Source organism: Cynocephalus volans, chromosome 10 (assembly GCF_027409185.1).
Source record: "Cynocephalus volans isolate mCynVol1 chromosome 10, mCynVol1.pri, whole genome shotgun sequence".
Taxonomy (NCBI): Eukaryota; Metazoa; Chordata; class Mammalia; order Dermoptera; family Cynocephalidae; genus Cynocephalus; species Cynocephalus volans.
Window position 1 is genome coordinate 44,228,690 of NC_084469.1, and position 16,863 is coordinate 44,245,552.

General features: G+C 44.3%; 1 protein-coding gene across 5 annotated transcripts in view; it reads right to left on the minus strand.

Annotated features, from left to right (window-relative positions):
• The window catches only part of TOM1L2 (target of myb1 like 2 membrane trafficking protein), a 115,431-nt gene extending 101,844 nt beyond the window's left edge, over positions 1-13,587 (minus strand). For all 5 annotated transcript variants that reach the window (XM_063109379.1, XM_063109377.1, XM_063109376.1 and 2 more), the window contains exon 1: positions 13,466-13,587. In XM_063109379.1, the coding sequence (XP_062965449.1) occupies positions 13,466-13,517 (52 nt within the window). In that variant the 5' untranslated portion in view covers positions 13,518-13,587. The remainder of the gene's footprint in view (positions 1-13,465) is intronic.
• Between the last annotated feature and the right edge of the window lie 3,276 nt (positions 13,588-16,863).

Consider the following 16,863-nt stretch of genomic DNA (forward strand, 5'->3'; position numbering starts at 1 on the left):
ACCCCTGTGCACTGTGGGAGGGAATATAAAACGATGCAACTGCTATGGAGAAAGTATGGCAGTTCCTCAAAAAGTTAAAAATTGAATACCACATGATCCAGCAATTCCACTTCTAGGTATGTACCAAAACAACTGAAAGCAGAGACTCAAACAGATGTTTGTATATCCATGTTCATAGCAGTACTATTCACAATATTATTCACAAAAGGTGGAAACAATCCAAGTGTCCATCAACGGATGAATGGATAAATAAACTGTGGTATATACGTACAATGGGACATTATTCTGCCTTATAAAGGAAGGAAATTCTGACATATACTACAACATGGATGAACCTTGAGTATATTATGCTGAGCGAAATAAGACAGACACAAAAAGACAAATATTGTATGATTCCATTTATATGAGTTATCTAGAGTAGTCAAATTCATAGAGACAGAATAATGGTTGCCAGGTGCTGGGGGAGGGGAAAGGGTATTTAGTGTATAGAACGGGTATAAAATTTCAGTTGGGGAAGATGAAAAAGTCTGGAGTTGGATGGTGTTGATGGCTGCCAAACAGTGTGAATGTACTTAATGCTACAGAACTGTACACTTAAAAATGGTTAAGACGGTAAATTTTATGTTATATGTATTTTACCACAATACAAACAAGTCTGAAGAGAGTCATTCTGTGCCCTTGAATGTGAATTAATCAGGAAGTAGGAATCTGGTTTTATCAGTCTTCCTTAAAGGTGCTGGAGACGAGCAGGAGTGCCCCAGGTCACTTTCCAAGGAGGACAGAGAAACACAGTCTCCCCAAAGGGGCTTATGATCTACTTGGGGAGTAAAGCCCAAAGTGTCATGTGGCCCCTGATCTAGGAGGAAACCTGTGCCCAGAAGCATGAACACAGATGGGATATGGAAATAGTCCAAACCTGATCTCACTGACCTGTCCCCAGCCCAGCACCACACAAAGCCAAGTGGGATGGGGGAAAGCATGCAGGCTATGTGTGGGCCTCATTGGACTTCAATCCTGTTGGTTGTATGATTCTGAGAAAATCACCACAGAGATAAAAATGCCCAGCTCACAAGGTTGAGGGTTAAATGAGACAAAACTTTAAAAGGACACAGCACAGGATGGCTGGTTTGCTCACTGGCTGAGCGTGGTGCTGACACAGCACAGTTCCTGGCACAAGCAGGTGCTCTATAAATGTTAGTTCCCTTCCTTCCATCCCACACAAGGGCACCTCCTCTTGTGCCCTGCATGGTTAGCTGCCCTTAGGGCAGGCATAGGACATTATTCATCTTCGAATTCAAAAATCCCACCCCACCCTACACGATACATTTAAATAAACATTCAGATAATTATTAAATACATATAGAATATAAGTGCCACTGCAGTTCAGGGGCTTATGGACCAGCTTTGAGGCAGTGGGAGGATCTGAGCTAGGTCTCGAAGGATATATGGATCTCATGGGCATGAAAGAAAAAGGAAGGCCATGCAGGGGCAAAGACCATGCTCGGCAAGAGGGGAGCAGGAATGACAGAGTGCCTGTAGAGGTCTGCAAGAAAAGCGACAGGAAGAAGCACAATTAGTGAGGGCCTGGAATGACAAGCTATGTTAATAAGTCATTCTAAAGGAGATGCGGAGTTCCAGAAGGTTTCTGGTATCTCCGTCCGAAGTCACAGAGTATGGAAAGAGACGGAGAATGGGAGAAAAGAAACCAGCTGGATGGTACCCGCCATGGCCCAGGCATGACCAGGGCTGGACTAAGTGAGAGGAAGTACGAACTAAGAAGAAGAAACAAATGCTAAAGACAATATGAAGAAAAACAAACAAGAAACCTTCACACCAATACTGAGCTCTATAGCCAAGAGAGGCCCACAGAACCTCCACGGCACAAGGCAGCCTCTCCATCCACCTGCTCAGTCCCTTCCTGACCTTCTTTTCTTTTGCCATTGCTCACCCTTGGAGCAATCTGTCCTTGTGTTCAAAAAGTATTCATGAAACTAAAATGAGTGCATCTCATGGTCACCTTGTCAGAAATGTGCCACTACAAGTGACATTTTCGGGTGTCAGAGCATCTGCTGGTGGATTTGATTTGCCCAGTTGACAAGTGAGAAGACTTTGACACGAACAATTATAGAAACAAACTCAACCTAGAATCTGGAAATCAAGCTGTTCTCCCATCTCTTCCATCACACTCAGCAGACAACATGGTGGCCCACTGGCAGAGGGCCCTCACTTCTCACACCACAGCAGCTCAGGGGGACCAGCAGGACCCCAGACTACATGACCTGTCAGGATGGCAGGTGGAGAAAATAATATACATAATTTCTCAAGACTAGAGGAAGAAAGCAGGAAACCTCCTCAAAATATCACTGGGAATCAACACAAAAGAACACTACTCTATGACTCCACTTACATGAACTTCTATAGCAGGCAGAACTAACCTAAGGCAATTGAGGTAAGATCAGTAGTGGCTTCTGCAGGTGTGTTAGAGGGGAGGACTGACTAGGAAGGGGCATGAGGGAACTTTCCGGGGTGAGGTTCACAGTCCGGTCTGTGTATTGATGGGGGTGGGTTACAATATGCATGCATTTGTCAAAACCATAACAATTAAGATTGGGGGGGGGCGGATTTGTGAATTTCACTGTAAGTAAATAATACCTCGATGAAAAACATTAGAAGGTATATATGAGTATATTAGGGCACTTCAAAAAGTTCGGGGAAGGGCCGGCCCATAGCTCACTTGGGAGAGTGTGGTGCTGATAACACCAAGGCCAAGGGTTCAGATCCCTATATAGAGACGGCCGGTTAGCTCACTTGGGAGAGCGTGGTGCTGACAACAACAAGTCAAGGGTTAAGATCCCCTTACCGGTCATCTTTAAAAAAAAAAAAGTTTGGGGAAAAACAGAATTAAAAGATAATACATGGGCTGGCCAGTTAGCTCAGGTGATTAAAGCATGGTATTGAGAACACTGACGTCCAGGGTTCAATCCCTGTACTGGCTAGCAGCCACAAAAGAAAAAAAAAATACTGAGAAAAGATAATACAAATCTTTCCATGAACTTTTTGAAGACTGAAGACCCCTCATGTGTGTGTATACACACACAAAAAAATATATACACAAGTATATTATATATAGCATGCATGCATATATGCAGATACATACATACACATATACACATATATATATGCATGTATTTATGCATTACATATAATACACACATAAATATTTGTATATACATATATGTGTATATGTGTATGAATATGTGTGTGTATATGTGTATATACTGGAATCATAAGAAAGTAGACTCTCCTATGGAGGGCTAAAGGATTCAGAAAAACTAAAAGCCACTTTGATTTGGGCCTTAAGCGTTAGGCCTGGGAATGAACTTGGAGAGCCTGTTGTTCAAACTGTGCTCTTCAAATGAGTAACAGGAGATATGACCTACGTAAAGTCACATAGCAAATCAGCAGCAGAGCAGTGACCAATCCCAGCCTTCCCAGGTCCTAGCCTGGGATTAATTTCTTTGTTCTGGATTGGTGCCAGAAAAAGCAGATAAAACAGAAGACCAAGGTGATTCTATCACCTAATTTCATTTAAGCCATTAAACCTAGAGCTAAATGGCAACCCCCACCAAGCCCAGTCTAAATCAGGAGATTAACTTTCAAACAATAAAAAAGTATTTACTTTCATGAGGCTGAGTAAAGAAACGCCCCTCCATTAAATGGCAAATTTACTGCTACCTTGCTTAACCTCCCTGCCCACAAACAAATATCCAAATGACTGGCAGGAAGCTAGGAGCTAAGTAGAAAGACATGGGGGATGGAGAAAATATTTGCAAAATATACATCTGACAAAGGATTAATATCCAGAATATATAAGGAACTCAAACAACTGTACAAGAAGAAAACAAGCAACCCAATTAAAAAATGGGCAAAAGAGCTAAGTAGGCATTTCTCTAAGGAAGATATACAAATGGCCAACAGACATATGAAAAAATGCTCAACATCACTCAGCATCCGGGAAATGCAAATCAAAACCACATTGAGATACCATCTAACCCCAGTTAGGATGGCTAAAATCCAAAAGACTATGAACGATAAATGCTGGCGAGGCTGCGGAGAAAAAGGAACTCTCATACATTGTTGGTGGGACTGCAAAATGGTGCAGCCTCTATGGAAAATGGTATGGAGGTTCCTCAAACAATTGCAGATAGATCTACCATACAACCCAGCTATTCCACTGTTGGGAATATACCCAGAGGAATGGAAATCATCAAGTCGAAGGTATACCTGTTTCCCAATGTTCATCGCAGCCCTCTTTACAATAGCCAAGAGTTGGAACCAGCCCAAATGCCCATCATCGGATGAGTGGATACGGAAAATGTGGTACATCTACACAATGGAATACTACTCAGCTATAAAAACGAATGAAATACTGCCATTTGCAACAACATGGATGGACCTTGAGAGAATTATATTAAGTGAAACAAGTCAGGCACAGAAAGAGAAATACCACATGTTCTCACTTATTGGTGGGAGCTAAAAATTAATATATAAATTCACACACACACACACCCACACACAGACACACACACACACGCACACGCACACAAACCGGGGGGGGGAAGAAGATATAACAACCACAATTATTTGAAGTTGATATGACAAGCAAACAGAAAGGACATTGTTGGGGGGGAGGGGGGGAGGGAGAAGGGAGGGAGGTTTTGGTGATGGGGAGCAATAATCAGCCACAATGTATATCGACAAAATAAAATTTTTAAAAAAAAAAATAATAAATAAATAAAGAAAGAAAGAAAGAAAGAAAGAAAGACATGGGGGACTCACTGTGGAACCTCTGCAAGTCTCCTACTGTGATTCAATAAGAAATATATATTTGGTCTTTATCCCTGGTTCCTGGTACACAGCTCCTAAGATTCTTAAGAGTCCCCAGAGTGATAAGAGTGTTTTTTTATATACTAATGAAATGGCTGGTGTTTGGGAGCCCTTAGATAGCCTCAAGATGAGGACTGGTTGCCAGAAAGACCAAGGCAAGTTTAGAGGGTTGGAACTTTTAGCCCCCCACCCCATCTCCAGAGAGGGGAGAGGGGCTAGAAGTTGAGTGAATCACCAATGGCCAATTATTTAATCAATCACGCCCATTTAATAAAACCTCCATTAAAATCCCTAAACTACGAGGTTTAGAGAGCTTCCAAGCTGGTGAACACATGAGGTGCTAGGGAGGCAGCAGGCCCAGAAAGGTCATGGAAGCTCTGTGACCCTTCCCTCATACCTTGTCCTATGCATCTCTTCCATCGGCTGTTCCTGAGCTGTATCCTTTACAATGTAAATGTAAGTAAAGTGTTTTCCTGAGTTTTGTGAGCAGTTCTAGCATGTTCTCAAACATGAGGAAGGCATCATAAGAATCTCCAATTAATAGCCGGTAGGTCAGAAGTACAGGTGGTAACCAGGAACTTGTGACTGGCATGTGAAGTAGAGGCAGTCTTGTGGTACTGAGCCTGTGGGGTCTGTACCAACTCCGGGTAGTTAGTGTCACAACTGAATTGAACTGTAGGACACCAGGTGGTGTCATGAAAACATTTGGTGTCAGAAGTGTTGTTAGGGTAAAAACAGCACAGACTTACCCTCTCCGAGCCTGTTTCCCCACCTGTAAAAATAAGAGGGTTGGACCAAATGCTGCTACAGCCCTTCTAGCTAGAATCCTGTGATTCTCTGAATTGCTGGTTTAAGAATTTCCAGGGTTAACATAAGGGATTCTCACTCTCTGGAAGCAAATTCAGCTTTTGAACCCAAAACAATCTCTCAGGCCTCATTTCCTATTTTGACTAATGATGTGCCAGAATTCTGTTTGATTTCTCCTTTGAGAAGCAGCAAAAAAACTCAAGAGTGTCCTATTACAGGGCCCTGTTCTTGTCCCCAGCTCTCAAAGCCCAATTCTCTGAGATAAAAGAATCAGTCTCTCTCCATTACACTCAATTTTAAACCAAACTCCGAAAGAGAATTTTTGACGTGCCTCCCAGACTACAAGGCTTGTGCTTCATTAACGATTAAAACAGCAGCTGGTAATGTCTTAAAAGCAAGTTGGTCAGTTAGACAACTTAGCATCTGTTTAAATTCCCTCTCTTCCTCCACCCAACACTGTAGTTCTAAAGCAAATCCAAAGAAAAAGTAAAATATACAGTCTTCCTTTACAAAGAAGAACCTCGATGAGGTTTTAAAAAAGCATAACCTTTGACTAGATTCTCAGAAAACTTGCTGGGATGAAGAAGACACTTATACACTGAATTATACAAGAAGGACTGAAAGTGGGTGAATAATTTATAATACTAAGGCAGATCTGAATTTAAGACAACTACTACCAGATTTTCAGCCACCAAGTAATTGAAGTTATTAATTCCACAAATAATTACTGAGCTCTCCAGTTTAGTGGTTAAGAGCACCGGCTCTGGAGTCCACAGACCTGAGTTCAAGTCCCTCCTCTGCCATTTATAAAACACACACCTTGAGGAAAGTACTTCACTTCTAAGCCTCAGTTTCCCAGTCTATAAAATATGAATAGAGCACCTGCCTCACAGAGATGTTGTGGGAAACGAAGGAAATGATGCACATAAGGTACTTAACCCAGCGCCTGGTGAGGGGTCATGCTGACTAGTACTAACAGAATCATCCTTCTTATCCTTAGGGCATTTTACACCAAAGGCACAGGCAACAGAAGAAAAAATACAGACATTGGGCTTAAAATTAAAAACTTTTGTGTATCAAAAGACAATATCAACAGAGTAAAAAGGCAATGCACAGAATGGGAGAAAATATTTGCAAATCACATATCTGATAAGGGATTAAAGTCCAGAAAAAATACAGAACTTCTAAAACTGAATAACAACAACAACAACAACAAACAAAACAATTAAAAACCGGACAAAGGACTTGAATAAGACATTTCATCAAAGAAGATATACAAATGGCCAATAAGCACATGAAAAGATGCTCAACATCATTAGTCTTCAGGGAAATGCAAATCAAAGTCACAATGAGACCGCTTCATACCCATCAGGATGGCCACTATAAAGAACAAAACAAAACAAAACAGAAAACGACAAGTGCTGGAGAGGATGTGGAAAAACTGGAACCCTCATGCACTGCTGGTAGAAATGTAAAATGCTGTAGCAGCTATGAAAAACAGTGTGGTGGTTCCTCAAAAAATTAAAAATTGAATTACCACATGATCCAGCAATTCCATTTCTGGGTATGCATCCAAAAGAATTGAAAACAGGAACACAAACCGATATTTGTACACCCATATTCAGAGCAGCAGTACTAACAAAGCCAAAAAATAGAAGCAACCCAAGTGTCCATCAGTAGGTGGATGGATAAAATGTGGTATATACATGCAATAAAATATTATACAGCCTGATGGAGTTTGGATGTGCTGTCCCCACCAAAACTCATGTGGAAATCATATCCCCAATGTGGCAGTGCTGGCAGTTGTTTGAGCCATGGGGGAGGATCCCTCATAAATGGATTAATGCTCGTCCTAGGTGGGTGGATTAATGAGTGAGTTCTCGCTCTATTAGTTCCTGCAAGAGCTGGTTGTTTAAAAAGACCCTGGCACCTCTTCTCTCTCTCTTGCTACCTCTCACTATGTGATCTGCTTGTACCCTCCAGCTGCCTGCCGCTTTGTGCCATGAGTAGAAGCAGCCTGAGGTCCATGCCAGATGCAGCTGTCCCAGAATCATAAGCCAAATAAACCTGTTCTTTATAAATTACCCAGTCTCAGGTATACTGTTACAGCAACACAAAACGGACTAATACACAGCCTTAAACAGGAAGGAAATTTTAACATGCTCCAACATGAATGAAACTTGAAGACATTATGCCAAATGAAAAAAGTCAGTCACAAAAGGATAAATACTTTATGATTCCACTCATGTGAGGTTCCTAGAGTAGTCAAATTCATAGAGTCAGAAAGTAGAATGGAGGGTGCCAGGAGCTGGTGGGAGGGGTAAGGGAGAAATGTTTTAGTTTTGCAAGACAGAAAGAGTTCTGGAGATGGATGGTGGTTGGTGATGGCTGTACAACAATGTGAATGTGTTTAATGCCACCAAACTGTACACTCAAATATAGTTAAAATGGTAAATTTTGTTATGTATATCTCACCGTAATTTTTTTTTAAAGTAAGAGAAAGAAGAAATAGAAACAGATGCCCTCATGGAACATTCCATCTCTCATAGGAGCTCACATGGAGTGTCCCCACCCCTGACCTTGGAAGAAGTGGCATTGCTCGCTGCTGACTTCCTTGTAGGACACAGATGGGGCTTTGACGGTAAGAGAAGAATGATCTTTTGGTCACTGCCAAGGGGAAACCTCCCTGTCTCTGTAAAGATACCCATGCCATTCTCCTCCCTAGAAATATTTCATGGCTTCCCAGTGCCACAAAGGAAAGAGTTCAAACTACTTGGCTACATGTGAAGCAAGCCCTCCACAATCAGGCCTTATCCTCCCTCTCCAGTCTCGCCTCCTACCACTTCCCTTTGCCAGGTAAATAGAACCAATCCCATCACATCCACCTACTCCTTAACATCCAGCACTTGCTCAAGTTGTCTCTGCCAAGACAGCCCTCCAAGCCTGTTTTCCATTTCCACATGAGCCAAATCCTGCCCGTTCATCAAAACCCTGCTCAGCAACCACCACCTCTTTAGAGTCTGCCTGAGTTCCTCCTTCCCTCCTACAATGTTCTTTCTCACCTCTCTCTTGCTGAGGGCAGCACAGCATAACAGGACATCAACTCTGGAGTAACTACTTTAGTATCTGGCAAATAGTAATACAATACTGAGCATTAAAAAAAACAAACCTTTAGCTACTATTATTACTACTAGAGGTGACCCCTCCCCTCCTCCATTCCCTTACTGCATTTATATGTCCAATTTTGCACAACCACTTTCTATCTTATCTGATTTAGATACCTGTCTTAGCTCCCTTACTAGACTGAACATCCTGTTAAATGCTTAGCTTGATATATACACATAGTCAATATAGAATAACTGAAAGAATGAATGATAAATAATCACACTTACAGTCTGTCCACAAGAAAACCCACATATGATGTTCAGAGAAAGATAAAGCAGAGAGTAAAGAAGCAGAACTTTTCATCTAGAGCAACAATTCTCAAAGTGGACCAGCACCAGCATTGCTAGGGCACTTATTAGAAATGTGGAATGCTAGGCCCCACCCCAGACCTACTGAATCAGAAACTCTGAGAATAAGGCCCAGCATTTCATTTTAAAAAATCCTCCAGGTGATTCCATTGAGACTGAGTCATGAGACCTGACAGCAAGAAGTAACAAACTTGGCAGTGCATAACAAGCACTTAGATCAGGAGTGGACTGTAGGCTTAACTCTGGCATTGACCTTGTACAAGTCTCTTAACTAGTCAGAGCTTCGATTTCCTTGTAAGTGATACAGGGACAATAACACCAAAATAATTAAACGTTGTGAGGATTAAATGAGATTCCATGTACAGAGTTTGCATATAGCAGGTGCTTAATGATTATAAATTCCTCCCAGTTCTCTTCCTGAGTATCTCACAAGGTTGAGAAGACTAAATAAAATAATTAAAGCAAAACAGCCTTGCAAATTGCCAACTGCCATAGCAACCTGAGGGATGAGTAACTGTTCTTGGTACAAAAGGCCAGGCTAAACACCTAGCATTCATAGGGCATTATGAAATAGTTTATGTCCAGCACCCTTCAATCTACAAACTTTGCAAAAGAAGATCTGCTTTTTACTTGTTTATTAAAGCAAAACTATGAAAATAATAGATCCCCTCCCCAAATATTCTAGTCAGAATTAACTAACTACTCTCTGATCTTTGAATCTAAATGAATCTAAATTTTCTAAACTTTATTCTTGGAAAACGATTATCTGAAAACTTTTCCCAGCCAACACAAGGAAAACTGCAAACACCTGCAGAGCACCATAGACCCGACTGGGGGAACTCTCGATATATAATATCTAACTCCAACTGTTTGTGGAAGGTTAAAATCAAGACAGTAACATTTCGAAATTTGTTTCAGAAGAGAAAATCAAGAAATAAAAGTAAGTACTTTTTCTTCCTCCACATTTCTTGGCCGCTCACTCTCTCTCTGAACCACGCATTCTACTCAAGAACCACCTTCCAGAACGCAGGGCCAGATGGATGCAAGAAATGCACAGATAGCTATGTCAGACCGTGGTCTTGGCCACTACCTTGAGACAGGTGGATTCAGTGTTTGACTAAATAGCACCAGGTTAGAACATCCACATGAAGCCCAGGCATGAGACAGAGTAATAATTACTCCACCAACCACTCAGACCCAGGACACCTTTTGTGAGTGTGTTACCTCTACAGAAAGCTACCTAAGAAAAGCTTTTTAATATTTGTATCCTCAGAGCCTGGCACAGGCCTGGCACTCACCAGGCACTCATAAATGCCTACTGAATTAAGCAGGCCGAATTATTTAGGTTGGAGCCCCATGCAGCTATTGAAAGGTATTATTTTTTGAGTGGGGAAATGAGGTCCAGAAAGACTAAAAGTTGTATTGATGTTGCCTCCCCAGAGCAGGGCTTCATCCTGTGACCCAAATCCTACTTGCAACTATTCCCCACAGCCATGTCTGCTCCACTCAGACTGGTGCTCGCAGATGTGCCCATGCCCCACTCCCTGCCTCATTTAGCTGTCCCCAGGCCCAGCAGATCCTCTTCTCTGCCTGCAGAACTTCCACCCATCCTTCATGAACAGCCCTCAGACTCAAAGAAGCTAGTCCCCACCACCACAGCCTCTTCTGAATTCTTTTGACTCCGAAGGCGCTGACAATCTGCTCTACTCATCACTGTTTCATGCATCTGTTTCCTCTCCTGAAACTGTACATTCCTTGAGGACAGGGACCAGTATGACATCCCAGCTTCCCTGTTACCAGCTGGGCAGTCACTTCACTCCTCTGAGCCTTGGTTTCCTCATCTCTAAAGCAGGAAGGACAATAAAAACTTATTCACAGAACAGCTGTATGGAGCAAATGATTGCTGTAGAATTGTGTTGTGCAAGCTATAGCTGCTGGGGTTTGTTTGTTTGTTTTTAAAGATGACCGGTAAGGGGATCTTAACCCTTAACTTGGTGTTGTCAGCACCACACTTTCCCAAGTGAACTAACTGGCCATCCCTATATAGGGATCCAAACTCTTGGCCTTGGTGTTATCAGCACAACACTCTCCCAAGTGAGCCATGGGTGGCTATAATCATTAGCTTTCTTGTTACTCCAAGGCACATACTTTTAAAAGAATATCAACAATACTAAATGTCATGAAAATCACTTTTATGCTCTGTCACGACAGTACAGACTATACATTAGAACCTCATTCTGTCTGCCAATCATTTATCTGAACTCAACTGAATTGAAATTACCAAGGCCTTGCACATTGGCTACCTGGCAATGGGAAACCTTCACTGTCTTCATGGTCAAGTGTCTTTTATAAGTAATGGTGGACACTGGGGCCTGGAATTGCATTTTATTTCACAGGTCACAGATGAGCCAGTTGTCTTACATTACCCTCTCCGGATAGAAAAATCTGTTATTAACAGTGATAGCTACAATTTACTAAGCCTCTGCTATGTTCCAGGCACTATGTTAAGTGTTTTACAAACATCATCTCATTTAAATTCATTCTGAGTATGAATTTCTCTCTCTCTCTCAGCAGATAGACAAAGTAAGGCCCAGAAGGGTTACACAATTTTCTGGAGTCACACAGCCAAGCAATGGGCAGAGCCAAAATTCAACTCAGGTCTTCATGACAGAAGTACCATGCTCTTTCTACTCACTATATATCCCTACATCCCTTATATTTGTATTTAAAAACCCCTTTAATTTCTACCCCTCATCAGCTACCTTGGCATTTTAAAGGTGTAGAGGTTCCTAGTATAAAGGGGACAGAAAAGAAAAAAATCCTCACAAGTTTACTGGCTTCCTCCATTAACTCCATTAACTGGCTGGAATTCAATCTCTAACTGAGAAATGAGCTTTTGGAATATGGCTGCAGTGAAAGAGCATATTGTAAAAGTGGGAAAAGACTATTTCAGGAACTAGTATTCATTATCCCTTACAAAAAATACTACACCAGAAAGGAAAGAAAGGCTCCTAAATGCCACTTAGCCATAGGAAAGGCCTCAATAATTTCACGGACCCCCACTAAAGGCTGAAGAGTAAGCTGGAAATTCATAAGCAAGCAGGAAATAAATCACTAATGCCTAAACCAGTCAGGCCCATAAGAACACCAAAAGTCTTTGCCCATAAAAGAAGTTTTACCAGTCCTTCAACCAACGAGGAAGAACCCCACTTTAAAAGAAACTAATCAGCATTCTTGACTGATCATTTGGCCTCAGCTCCTGCCTTGGGTGAAAAGGCAAGGTGCTTTTTTACTAAAGAAATCCCATATGGTGGCCACTTCAGTATTACTTCACCTATGCTTTGGGCCTTCCTTATCTGGGATTCTGGTCATCTCCAGTGCACTTTTCCAGGTGCCCAAAGACCCCCTATAGGATTAACAGGTACTGCCAAGTACACTCTCTCTACACTGCCACCAAAAGATTTCAGCTCTGGCAAATTTAATATAGCCAGGGGAGCAGCAGTCAATGTGCAGAGACTTCTATAAGGAATACCAAAACTTTAGAACTTGAAGGGACCTGACACATCTCACCTCCAAGCACCTCATTTGACAGGGGAACTTCAACCAGAAAGGGCACAAGGTCATAGAGTCACTGGCAAAGCCACTACTGGAGTCCAGGCTCTTATCATTAAACGACACTTCTTTCCTTCTTTCCTGGGAGGCACTGCAGGCATGCCAATCCCCCTGCCAAGATAATCACCCTTGAAGAACCCCTCCCCCAATCCCAGTCCCTCCTACAGCCTAGCTGAGCTGCAGCTCAAATTGGCGAGACCTGGAGCAGGGGGCATTTTCTGGGAGGGTGCCCAGTGCGAGGGCTGCTGGTACTGAAGAGGAGGGACAAGGGTGGAGGGAGAAGGAGGTGACATCGTATGAAGGGTCTGGGAGAACTGAGTCCTGGGGTAAGTGGCAGCGAGACCGAAGGGCTGGATAAGGGTGCACGCGGTGGCGTCTCCCGACAAGGCGAGGGGTAAGCAGACCATCAGCTGGCACCACCTCTAGGAGAGACAGGAAGGGCTGGGCCCTGAGAAGTAGGGACGCCCGCGGAACGCCTCCGAATCCAAGCTGGGCCACAGGGGCTCCTCTCGCAGGGTGGCACTGGCGCCCCTGAGGCGGCACCGGCGCGTGGCAGCGGCCCGACGACCAGGACGGCCGGCCTCGAGCGAGGTGGCACCGGCGCCCGGCTGAGGCCCGCGGCCCTCACAAGCCCGGTCAGCCGCCGCCGTCGCCCACCCAGCCGCCCGCCCCACGCGCGGCCTTACCGAGGCACTGCCCCACTGGGGTGCTGAACGGGTTCCCCAGGAGGAACTCCATCTTGGGAGGACAACACCGCAGCGGCCCGGGCCCCTGCCTGCCGGTGCGGTCTCGGCGGGCCCCAGCCGCCCTCCCGACCTGACTGACACTTGCCCCCGCCCCACCCTCAGGAACGCCGAGCGCCGGGCCGTGACCCCGCCCCCTTGACGCGTCTCTATTGGGTTACGCCCGCACAGCCCTTCTCCGATTGGCCTTTACAACCCCCTTGGCGAAGCCCCACCCACCTCTCGGCGTTCGATTGGAAGAGGAGAGAGCTAGATCACCGGAGGCCCCGTCAGGCGTAGCGACACCGCCCCTGGCCCGCCCCGAGCGAGAGGCTATGCATTTTGATTCATCTGTCTATCGGTCAATCTAGAGAGTCCTTACTGTTATTGGACAAAAGATGAGTCAATCACTCAAATAGTGGGGATGGAGGAGGGAAAGATCCCCGCCCACAGAAAGCGCAGATTGGAGAAACGTTGTTTTCTCTACGGCTGGTTGGTGTTAGGAGTATTTCCCCACCCGAGATGTGGTCACGTGGTCCGTCACCTTTCACCCAGGATGTTTATCTCCAGACTTCCCCTTAGCAACCGAGTGGCTGTTCTCGGTTCCCCAGCAACTGGGCGACGCGTCTGCTGCGCGGAACCAGCCAGGCAGCAGGTGCTTGAGAAGGTGAGACGCAGGAGCTGAGGCTCGGGAGGACTCGCAGGGGCACCGGGCGCGCGACTTCACTCTTTCCTGCGACTTTTTTCTTGGAGGAGTCCCGCCCGGCTCTTTTCATTTGTAAAGTGAACACACAGGTCATTTTACAGTCGCTCTGAGACAGTCAAGTCACTTGAATCCTGGACTTTACAGGCCTCTGGACGAGAAAGAAATGCTAAGGGAGCATTTCCTCAGGGAGCAGGACCAGAAGGAATTTTAAAGGGCTTCTATCCCCCAGCCTAGTGGCCTGGTCCCTTTCATAGAAAGAGAGGTACCCCGTCTACGGATAACTTTTTCCAGAATTTAGCCATCATATCCGACCTCTTCATTCTCACTAAATTATTTCATCTGGGTGCTGTATAAAGTGCTTTGGCTGGGAAGATGAGGACTCAGGTTCCGTGTCTGTCTCTGTCAGTAATTCATTGTATGATTTTGGACAAGTTCCTTCCCCTCTCCAGGGCTCAGTTTTCCTCTCTGGAAAATAAGGGCGTCAGGACTCCTTTCTTCAGTGGCCTCCAGAGCTGACATGTAATTAAATAACGCATGTGCACTGAGTACATAGTAAGCACTCAGTGTTTGATTTTCTTCCTATTATTCATGGCCAATAAGGACTATATTTTTCAGATCCAGTTGACCCCAGCTTGTGGTTTCCCAGGAAAATTCTGGATCTGTTTCTCCATGAAGAGGCTACTCTGCTGACCGTTGTGTAAAACTCTCTGCTGCTTTCCACACCTCCTACCTCTGGTCTTCACCAACAACACTATCGTCAGGCAAGTCAATGGGGACCCAAGTTGAGGGGTAAATTACTGATAAAATATCCATAGGGAAGAATTGTTTGGGCCTTGGCCCTGACACAGAACAGCTGTGAGAAACATTGTGAGCTGTAACAATGATAGTCCCTAGTACCCTGGGTACAGTTGAGTCATGATTAGGAAAATGGGATCTGCCATATGCTAGGTGTGTAAACTTGGGCATGTTAATTAACCTTTCTAACTAGCTTCTGTCTTCTTATCTGGAAATAGGGGATGATTAATCCTACATATAAATTAAGTTCCGGGCCGAGCCCGTGGTGCACTCGGGAGAGTGCGGCACTGGGAGCGCAGCGACGCTCCCGCCGCGGGTTCGGATCCTATATAGGACTGGCCGGTGCACTCACTGGCTGAGTACTGGTCACGTAAAAGACAAAAAAATAAATAAATAAATAAAATAAATTAAGTTCCTAGAGATGGCTCAAATCCACATCACCACCTCAGTCATCTCTCGCTTCACTACTTTTGCAGTTCTCAGTTCTGCAGCTAGAGTCAGTTTATTAAAATTGAAATCTGATCATGTCACTATCCTTATTAAGCCATAGGAGCTTCCCAGCTATTCTGAGCTAATAATAAAACTCCTGCAGGCCTCTCCAACCTTGCATCACTTCAGCCAAAGTAGAACATGTCAGTTTTCTCCCACCTCAGCACCACTGCAATGCAGTCCCTCTTCCTTCTTCTTTCCTTGTCCTTCATATCTCAGCCCCGACTCCCCTGGCCACACCAGGTGCCCCTAATGTACGCTTTCATAGTTTCCTACACCTACAAACTTGTCATGGTTTATAATTAAATATTTGTATGATTATTTGATTCATGGCTGAAACAGAGGTTAGGAGATCTGTTTTATTCTCGGTATGTTGTAGTTACTCAGTACACATGTGTGGACTAAACACATGATCTTACACAAATGCAAAAGAGAGGAATTACCTGCCTTTTAGAGATGGGAAAGCGAAGACTTACACAGGTGAAGTGAGTTACCAAAAGATGTACAGTCAAGATCCAAATCCTGCCCATGTGCTTAACAAATAGTGTGTGTGACAGTGATTCCACATTGCACAGCAAGTGCTGGGCTTGACTGAAAGCAAGCCTGATCTGTCATAGGTACCAGGCATTGATGAAGTGGGAGAGAGGAGAAATCAGAACTGAGTCGTTTCCCAAAGTATAGCACCTTTTTTTGAAAAAGCCCAAACATTTTGTAGATAACTTCTGCCAGATAGAACACATTAAAATTTCCCCCAAGGCAGGTTGGTGGCAAGTTAGGGGAAAGTTTAGGGAAAACCATTTCAGGAGAGTGGGGAGCTGGGGAGAGGTCAAGGACTGGAAACGTCTTTGGGGGTTGAATCAGCTACCTTAAGAAGGTGGAACCACTGTGGAGAGGTTAGAGAGAGTGGGAAGAAAAGGGCTAAGGTCTTAGAGGATGGAAGGCCCAGGTGGAGAGGGGGTTGCAGGGGGTGTTTGGAGGCTGTACCTCCTCTAGAGGCAGAGGGAAGGACCCATGAGAGGGGGTTGCAGGGGGTGTTTGGAAGCTGTACCTCCTCTAGAGACAGAGGGAAGGACCCATGAGAGTTAAAGGCATTGGGGGATAGCTGGTTATCTCAGTTGATTAGAACGTGGTGCTTATAACACCAAGGTCTAGGGTTGATACCCTGTACCAGCCACCAAAAAAAAAAAAAAAAAAAAAGGCACTGGGAATTTGATCAGGGACAGTCCAGGAATGGAGAATGCATATTTCTACAAGCTGCACCCAAGTGGATGGTGGGAGAGGAAGGAAGGAGGGAAGTCTTCGAGGGAAGTCTCTAAGATCAGGTGACGGGATTGTCCAGCCCAACTGTGATGGACACCATCATCAGCCCAAC